Source organism: Periplaneta americana, chromosome 8 (assembly GCF_040183065.1).
Source record: "Periplaneta americana isolate PAMFEO1 chromosome 8, P.americana_PAMFEO1_priV1, whole genome shotgun sequence".
NCBI lineage: Eukaryota > Metazoa > Arthropoda > Insecta > Blattodea > Blattidae > Periplaneta > Periplaneta americana.
The window spans coordinates 29,007,840-29,017,988 of NC_091124.1; the positions used below are offsets into that span (position 1 = coordinate 29,007,840).

At 36.4% G+C, this 10,149-nt stretch overlaps 1 protein-coding gene across 1 annotated transcript in view; it reads right to left on the reverse strand.

Moving 5' to 3' along the window:
- The window catches only part of Droj2 (DnaJ heat shock protein family (Hsp40) member A4-like), a 32,050-nt gene extending 22,332 nt beyond the window's left edge, over positions 1 to 9,718 (reverse strand). Inside the window, exons 1-2 of the mRNA XM_069832674.1 lie at positions 9,526 to 9,718; positions 192 to 352 (exon numbers count right to left, since the gene is read on the reverse strand). Coding sequence (XP_069688775.1) covers positions 192 to 323 — 132 coding nt within the window. The 5' untranslated portion in view covers positions 324 to 352; positions 9,526 to 9,718. The remainder of the gene's footprint in view (positions 1 to 191; positions 353 to 9,525) is intronic.
- Between the last annotated feature and the right edge of the window lie 431 nt (positions 9,719 to 10,149).

Genomic DNA, 10,149 nt, shown 5'->3' on the forward strand with positions numbered 1-10,149 from the left:
TGAACAATTGCAATTTATATTGGAACAATCAGAATTATGCATTTTAATTTGTAGTATAGATAAGTCCTAATAGAAAACGAAGTATTGTTAAAAGAAGCTTAATTTTTATACCGAAATTTAAGATTTTTATTCATCATAAAATAGGACATCTAAACTTGAGGCTACTTTTAAAAAATAATATGAAATATTACCTTTTCTCCCTCATTTGGATTCTTGTCGGGATGGTACTTTAATGCCAACTTTCTGTATGCTTTCTTTAATTCTTCGGTGGTACAGCTGGGCTTAACTCCCAAAACATCGTAATATGTCGTTTCCTTCACCATTTTCTGTGTACTCTGTAGTTATCCGAGAGCTGGAAAATAACCAATTGTCTTGCACCCTTACTGCACAGAATTTCTTAAAGACATTTATAACTGGCTGCAGATTTTTATGACCATGAAAACCATTATTCAATACAAATAAAAGAAAATATGAAATCACATTTAAAAATCCCCATTATCAAAGAACAATATTAAGATAATATCCGAGCACTTTATACAATTTATACTCTGCTTTCATTTAGATTTTCAACAACTACTACACACGGTATAGTCTATTAACATATCTTGACCAAACATTGTTTGGGTTGCATATAATCAAGTCAATTGCGCAAGTTCCTGTTGGGCTACACATAGCCTAGGACAGTGATTGCCAAAAGCTGTGTCGTGACACATGCCCCTGTCTCCACTCAAGCGTAACTATGACATATCCCCACCCTCTGTTTACAGCCATCACTTCGATATAAGTAAAGACATTTATCAGCAGCGGACGTACGCATGTAATGTTACAAGTGTGTAGGATAATATGTTTCGATGTCTTTTCAAAAACAGTAAGTAAAAACTTAATTTTAAGGAGCATGGAAGGAAAAGTATTTATTTTGTGCAGATGGCAAAAATATGACACACTTAATTTGTTGTAAAATTTTAAATGAAGTATAAAAGAACAATGTACGTTGTCATTATTCTTCTTGTTATGAAGACTACCACGCACTTACCTGTAACTTGAATAATAAACAAACAATAAAAAGTAATGGCTTCTATGTCTTAATCAGGGTAAAACATATCGACTTTTTTTTCGACGTATGTAGTGTAATTTGAATATTTCATTAATAAATAAACAATAAAAAGTATTGGCTTCTATATCTTAATCAGAGTAAAATACTTCCACGTTTTTTTCTGTATATGAGTGTAATTTGAATATTTCATTAATAAATAAACAATAAAAAATATCGGCTCTATGTCTTAATAGGAGTAAAATACTTCAACGTTTTTTTTAAGTATGTAGTATAATTTACAACTTCGTGACCAGCCTGGTACTTTTTCTAATTTCAAATATCTGCTGATGTAAAGTATACGCTCTTTCTATGGTAAATAAGAAAATAAATTTATTTTATTTTATTAATAATACAAAAATAATTAATAGGAGGATAAAAAATTAACATGGAAAAAAGTGTATGTATAGTTAATAAGTAGAAGAATATTATATTGCTTTCGTTTTTTGGTCACAGTCCGTCTCTGCACTGTTATTCACTGCATTACCTGAGGAGATACCCACTCCACCCTTCTCCCTGCGATAGTGGTGTGCGGGTTGCATTTCTATTACGTCACAATTTCGTGGTGTTTGGCAACCACTGGGCCCTAGGATAAATTATAATGAACACCCAAAATTTTTCCTAATTCGGAAGGCAACAATATGCAATCGCCACAACCCTACAGCAAGAAATTTGAAATATTCCAAGACATTGTCAGCAAAATGCTGTGAATGGTGTAGCTGAATGACTGGCGTTTGTTGAACAATGGACAATAGGCCTATTCCCAATATATATTTTTTTTAACCAAAACCCATCGTTTGCCCAATAGTACAAGATGTAATATTATGAAAGATATGAAAAAAGTATAAAAATTTATTTAGGCTATAGATACAGAACATTCAATACGATCAGAAGAATACCTAATACGCAATCTAACATCAACATAACTCCTCCTACAGAGAGAGAATGAACTGGATTGTCGAGCATGCGGGAGATGGTTTGCTGCATGTTGCATGGCCTTTGTGCTGGTCGCATGCCACCCAATTAAACTACATTACATAAGTGAATGCTCTGTGTGTGTGTCTCGTAAATTTTAATCAATTAGAAATTAAGTCTATATTATTTTATTTTTTCACCACAGAATAATTTCAATTAAAAAGTGTATTTAAAAATGTTCAGAATTCTGTGGAAAACCAGACATCTTGTGTTCGGCCAATACCTTCCTCAGGACACTGTACATTCAAATCAGAAAGCCGAATTGTCTGGCTGAAAACCAAACAGTTGGCAAACCTAATCGTTTGTTGTTTAGTCAACTGTCTTAAAACAGGTCTGAACCTCAAAAGTGATGTCAAGAAGGCACCACTCAAAAGGCAATAGGCCAGGAGGTAGTGGAGTAGGGTGGCGAGTTCCTTTCCCCCTCCCAATCGCTTATAACAATAATCCGTGGCGCTACAGTCCACGAAGGGCCAAGACCAGCCAGCCGGATGCTGGCCTCACGGCCACATGCCGAAGCAGAGGTGGACGATCATCCAACCAGAATGGCGGTATCGTGTGGTTAGCATGATGATCCCCCAGCTGTTAGAGCTGGTTTGCGTAACTGAATTTCGCTACCTATCGTAGCTCCCCAAGTGCATCACGATGCTGTGTGGGCACCGGTCCCATACACTGGCCGAAATTTCATGAGAAAATTTCTTCCCCCATGAGGACTCGAACCAGCGCGCATTTCGTAACGCGAGTCCCACGCAGGATGCATTAGACCTCGATGCCAAGGCGGGACCCTAATCATTTATATCTTTTAAAATATTCGAATTAAAGCTATTGCATTATGGCCAGCAGAGAGCCTTTTAAAATTACAATTCATTCATTCATGACTGTTTTCTAATCACACCTGAGCTATTACTGCAAATTACGTAAAACTTGAGTAGTCAGATAACGTAAATGTTACATCAGAATGAAACAGATCATTATGTTCATGCTTGACGTTATCACCTGGTGATGAAATTCCGCATCGAGATAAAAAAAAAAATCTATCGAGATTAAAAAATCTATCATATGCGAGTTAAATATGAAAAATATGCGAACCAAACAATGTGGGACAGATTTTTCTGTCGCATATTTTAATACAATAGTACTGTTTCGGACAGAAGATGACATACAAATTATATGGCTACAATGCATAAACTACCGTTTTTTTCATTTGATGTACCCAATTTCTTCTACATCCAAGAAAGTATCTCAGTCCAAAATACATTTCTCTTGATAAAGTTTAAATATGAAAACAAGTTTAATAGCCACGCAATGTAACCACCAAGAACAAAGTATGCCTATATTCTTTACCTTTCGTCTTTATTTGCTTATTCCTTGTCTGTTCGTTAGGTTAACTATTTAATAATTAACTTATGACATACAAGTTAAAAGTAAATTTGTTTTCAACAAGTTTGTTGGATCGTGACAAATTAGAAAGACGTCCCCAAATGAGTAGCAATTATCATGCTTGTAATCATTAACCAAACCGAAGGGTTTCAAAATAGAAGTAAATGCTATTATTATCGTACATCCCAGAAAAGAGCGGCCGGCCAACTGCAACCTGCATGGTTTCCGCGCGCTAACCATTTCTCCCGCGCAATCGACCTTCAGTAGCCATATGGCATTCAGTGTGCTTAGAAGTCGTGTAATGAAACTCTCGATTCTTCAAGTGTACAACGTAAGTGTATAAAGTTTAGTGATTATTGTGTATTTAAGTAATGCCTAGCAAAAAATTCTCACTGTGTGAACATGTGTATATGTACAATATATACAGGGTGCGTCAGAAAGAACGGATGGATTTCACATGGCAAGAAAATTGTAAAGATTCATCAAATCAAAAATTTATTGTTATCAACATACTCACCAATACATGCAGTTTATTTATGGAAAACAACATTATCCATATGATGTCCTTGGCTTTCAATACAGGCATCGAGGCGTTTTCTGATGTTCGCCATCACTTTCACAGTCATAGCTGGTGCAATTGCCACGATTTCTTCACGAATCGCTGTCTTCAGTTCGTCCAGTGTATGTGATCGATGTTTACAAACTTACGCCTTCAAATGGTCCCAAAGAAAGAAGTCGCAGGGCGCGAGATCTTACCGTAGCCTCGGACAATATCAGTGCAATAGAATTTCGTCCAGGTGATTTCTTCTTTAATGTTGAACCTGTGATATGAAATGAAGCCACCCACCGCAAAATTGTATTCCGAGTTGGAATCCTAGCGTGACATCCGATGTCGAAATGAGTCCTGAGTGGCGATCACAGACTCTTCATTTTTCAAAAATGTCTCTACGATGAAAGCACGTTGTACACCAGACCAACACCATATTCTCAACTGAAAGTGCATTCTATGGCTGACCCAACAGTCGTGGTCCCCCTCACTATATCTCTCTCCTCGTTGCGTATCGATAGTTTGAAATCCATCCGTTCTTTCTGACGCACCCTTTACATAAAAGGCAGAAGGTCGTGTGCGAAAACAAGACGAAAATTTCGAATAAAGTTTCCAAACAGACCTGTGCCTTCTGCCAAAACAATTAGACGACTCGCGAAAAGATTTAAAGAAACAGGCTCAGTGAAGAATCGAAAATCAAGCAGAAAACGTAGTGTTCTTATGAGGAACGATTTTCAGTTTATTTCCAACAAGATTCTGCCACCGCTCATACAGTTGCCATGTCAATGGGGGAATTGAGGCGTATTTTCGGTACGAGACTAATTAGTAATAAATCGAGGCCTCCACGAAGCCCTGATATAACACCCTGTGACTTTTATTTATGGGGAACACTAAACGGTAGGGTTTATAGGAAAAATTCTCATTCTATAGATGAACTAAAAGGCTATATACGAGAAGAAATCCATTCCAAGCTATCAATGATGTGGAACTTCAGAGTGTTGTTCATTAGTTTATCAGAAGATGTCAGTCGTGTGGTGGCAAACGGGGGCCATTTTCAGCAATGACTGTGAGCATGGCAAGTCCAAATTATTGAACATTTATTGTTAGTACTGTTATATATTGGAGAAGCGCCGGAGAAATAGTTATGCACTCAGCAGAAACCACGCAGGGCGCGGCCAACCGGCTGGCCGCTCTTTTCTGGGACGTATGATAATAATAGTTCTGTAGTTAAAATATGTTTAGTACCAGTATAACTTCCTTCAGAAGAGAAGTAAAGTCTGGTATCTCGTGAGATTGCAACTACCTCTAGGGAACAAATCTGGAAATGAGAAATATCAGAAAGGCTACAACAAAGCAATAGGTTTCGATGACTAGACGGAATGAGGATGGCACACCAAAACATGCGGGCTGGGGGGAAGTGACAGGAAATTTGATGAAATATTGATTGCGTGTAACATCTATATAGGAATCAGGGTAATGGATTTAGGATAAATATCATTTGCCCTAACATTTAAGAGTGTCTAACGAATGCAATGAAGTAAGCTATGAATAACAGATGATAATAATGATGATGATGATAATAATAATAATAATAATAATTAGGGGGCGGAATGTGTTATGTTTTATTTAACGACACTCGCAACTGCAGAGGTTATATCAGCGTCACTGGGTGTGCTGGAATTTTGTCCCGCAGGAGTTCTTTTACATGCCAGTAAATCTATTGCCATGAGCTTGTCACATTTAAGCAAATGCCATCGACCTAGCCCGGGATTAGGGGGCGGATGTTGATGAAAAGTCATCTTATTTTTCACATTAGGATGATGCCTATTAATGTAGAAATCCTTTCTATGTTAATATCAACGTAAAAAAATTCATTTCTTATTGCATTTTTTGAAGTTTTTGAACTAATAGGTCATTTTTACATTTTTTTCGGCATTTTCTGGTCTTTTTAACATTTTTAAGAAATTTTAGATCATTTTGAATGCATATTACTTCCTTCTTTACATAGATGCCTGTTAAATCTTTTCCTAAGCAAACAGATCAGTAGTAAGCCATATTAGTAATTACCTAATGAATAAGTGAATAACAGTGAAGTTTGAGTTTTATAGTTTGGAACAAACTCTACAGTCCATCCCTCATTTTACTGAAGGCTTAACCTCACACAACAAAAATAATATAAAATGCTTGACAACAGCAAGTTTAAGCGAGGGCTTTGACGGCTACTGTTCTTTTGTTGGTACGAGGGTGTCTTTAGAATTCATGTTTGGAAGGGGTGAAACTTTCACAGTTTCATGGACAGTAGGATGTTGTGTCCCCAATTGGTTCGGAAGGGATGTACTACAGTAGACAGTACTTTTAACATAAAGATTGCAAGAATGCACGCTGTGCCCACAATTTGTTTTGTCATTTACACTCCCCATCTTGAAGTTCTGGTAACAAAAGTGAAAAGTGCAAGGGGGAGGAGACAGAGAATGAAGGCACTGAAATGGATTACCCCTGATTGAAACACATTGTAGACCTTCATTTAAATCTATAGTTCTCCTAAAAATTAATTTTGTTGCATGCTCTTTTCCTTTATCTTAGTCAAGTTCCAGGAAGTTGCCTCCTCTCTCCAACATTTGCAGGGCAGACATTGCAACAAGGTGACTGATTTTTAAGAAATTGTGCGACTATGGTGAATAATATTTAAATGTCATTTTCTTTTAATATCATGTCATCTTTCCATTATTTTAAGGGCATTTTATTGATCATTTTAAGTAGATTTTTAGGTCATCAATATCCGCCCCCTAATAATAATAAATAATGCATTTAAACAGAATGCACTACTAAGAGAACAAGTAAAGAACTGTTTTTGAGCCACAATTAACTGGTAGGCCTATATTGTATGCATATAACCACAAAAGAATATCCCATAAATATTATTTATCCATCTATGAGTAATTCCAAACTTGTATTTTACTTTCTGCGGTTACGAATGTATTGTGCACGCGTTTGTTTCGTGTCCATGTAAAAGGACAATTGAATAGGCCTAACATTATTTTAGGATAGGCTATATTGCGCAACCATCCATGGATTATAATAAACTCTTCCAAATAGGTTATGTATATATGCAGATTCTCTTTGTACATATAGGAATGCACTCATTCACAATGTTGTGTTTACCGGATATGAAGTAAGCATTTCCATGGCAACAAAGTCGAATGACGTCAGTGTAATTATTTCCGTTCCACAAAATCTTTTTTTTTCTATTCATGTGGAATGAATATAGACTTTACACTCCAAAAAGAAAAATGTTCAAACTCACTTCTGGTATAACTCAAAGGTAGTAAACACGTTATTCCAAGATGTTATTTTAGACTTAATACAGGGGGCGAAACACACAGTATCAATGCAAAAAAACCAACCAGAGATTCGCTTTATGGTTGGAGAAAACCTTGGAAAATCCAACCAGGTAATCAGCCCAAGCGGGAATCGAACCCACGTCCGAGAGCAGCTCCGGATCAGAAGGCAAGCGCCTCTGCAGACTGAGCTACACCGGTGGCTGACAAAGACAATGGCAAGGAATAAAGACGAAGGTAAAATACAATAGACATGGGCACGCAGGCGGAGATAGACGGAAGGAGAGAGAGAGAGAGAGAGAGAGAGAGAGAGAGAGAGAAAGTCGGACAGGAAACACGCAGCCAGACTACTCACACAAAAGAGGAAGAGCATGTGAACATTAACGTTCTGAAACACTTCCGTGATAATATTAATATTTACCTATCCATCATATTAAAAATAATAATTCCTTTCAATACATCAAATTGCTAGTTAAAAACCCTGTACAGACTGAGTATAAAAAACAGAGCAGCAATAGAAATGCAGCCAACAGTTCCATGCATATTAAACGCGAACGTAACTTCCTGAATCTACTTCCTTTCATACGCGTCGACTCTACAGCTGAGTGGCCCTTGACCTCTCCACCATTTTAAGGTGGATCAGCTGTTCGTTTCTCTTATAATTTCGCTACATTTCACATTTTATTCCTGTTAAGACTCAGTAACACTTTTTGGTCTAGTTATCTACCAATGTCACACAGTGAATGGTACGTAACAAAGGTCTCGATTAAATTAAACTTGCGGAGATGAAGAAGAAAGTATAAACTCAATTATTCTCAATATTAACACAAAGCCCATTTTTCTGATTATGTCATAGCCTATTTCGTACTAGCAACACTTCTAATGTGTAATCATTAAGCCCTGGAAATTTTGATGCTAAAAACTCAAATTTATTTTAGGCGTGTTATAGGATTTTATACCTATTCAAAACGTCAAGACCGCAAGACTTTTATTTAGGACAATACAGTGCAAGGAGCAAAATGTCAAACCCCTCCCCCCAAGATATAGTAGCCCTAGGTCAATTTATACTTCATGTCAAAAACCGAAGCCACTATCTACTTGATTTAGTCGAACACAAAGCGGATTAATACTCAAACATTACAGAAATAAGAGAAAGTGACATACTTCGACAATAACTATCAACGATTTTAAATTACATTTATCCACTATCTCATCATCATGAACTTCTTTTTATTCAGATCTTCTAAGAACTGTTCCGTTGTTGCTCTTCGAGGTGTTTCTGATCTTGCCAGCTTTGTCGTGGTTGGGCCAAGTATCTCTTGCCTTTATGCATGTAGGCCTATTCTAGAGTCAATTTTGAAATGCAGTTGGAGTTAATTTTCTCCGATAAAATTTTATGCAATCGATTATAACATTATCTATTTTTACCCACTATTCACAACAAATTTCTAACATACGCTTCATATTTACATTATAATGTGGGTACCGTAATGTGAATTACAGATGCGACTCAAGTGCAGTTAAATCTAATAAACAGAATACTTGTACAGTCATACTTTTTATAGCCGTGATTATAGTTCGGCTAAGGGAAGTTACTGTTACTTGCTCGTGGCACTGCAATATTATTATTTAGTCAAAGACTTCGCTCGTGTCGGATGAATAACTGTAGTTGGCACACATTTTTCTCTCCCAATTTTCGTCTATTATGAAAACTAATGCACGTGTAATTTTCTTCATAAAAAATTATTTTTACGTACAATTGCTGGTTTGTTACCATATAGGGTATACATATTATATAAAACACGCAAATACGTGAAATCCAAATCCACATCTTGTTTCAAGGTTAGCCTTAAAAATCGATAGTACCATTTAAAGGAAAAGTATTTTTTATCAGTGATCACATTGCCATACAAAAATATATGCTTACCTTTACACTTGAAAACTAATATCCTAAATAAAATCTACTAGAGAACAAGTGTTTTTCCTTACAAAACACACGAAAGTTAATAATACAGCTTTGTCATGCTTACTCTGTGTGTGAGGAATTATATTCATCAATTTATGGGAACTGTTCAAAATGCAACACTTAACATTACAATGATTTCAATCACACAAGAAGAGTACAGTAAAATATTCGAATTAATTATTACTCGCTCAGTCAATGCCACCATTTTTTTACCTGAGTATATGTTACTCACCTTTCTTCACACAACTTTATCACAAACTGGGTTACTTTCACAGTATGTACGTCTTGCCCGCTTAACCGTAAATAGCCACGGCTCTTTTCAACTCTGCCTAAAATGTGCTTATAACTATTTTCTAGAAGTTTCCTGACCTTCTAACCAGACCTGACCAATGCGAACAAATACGATTCCAGAATTTTCCTGACGTCAGAGAATGGAATTGCAACGACATCTGGCGTTAAGAATGAAAATCATGTTATTGACAATCACTACCACAATAACAAAACGAAATTGTTGGTCATTATCTTTGGTAAAACAACGAACATAGAGAAATTCATAATGGCGCAGTTCGTCAAAATGCATAACAATTTTTAGTAACTTAATTCCAGTTCAGTAGATGCATGTTTGGGCTCTACTCCAGTATTTGTCCCGCTATGCTCTAACATTTGAAGGAGTGCCAACATACTTCTTGTGCATTTTGAGCCACAGATCATACTTTTGCGCTACCAACCTTAACCATAGACAAATAAATAACTCATTTGCCTCCACTGTGATGAAAGTTGTTACACTGTTCAACTTTTCTTTCAACTTTACGCATTCACTGTTCAACTTTTCTTTCAACTTTACGCATTAAAAAAA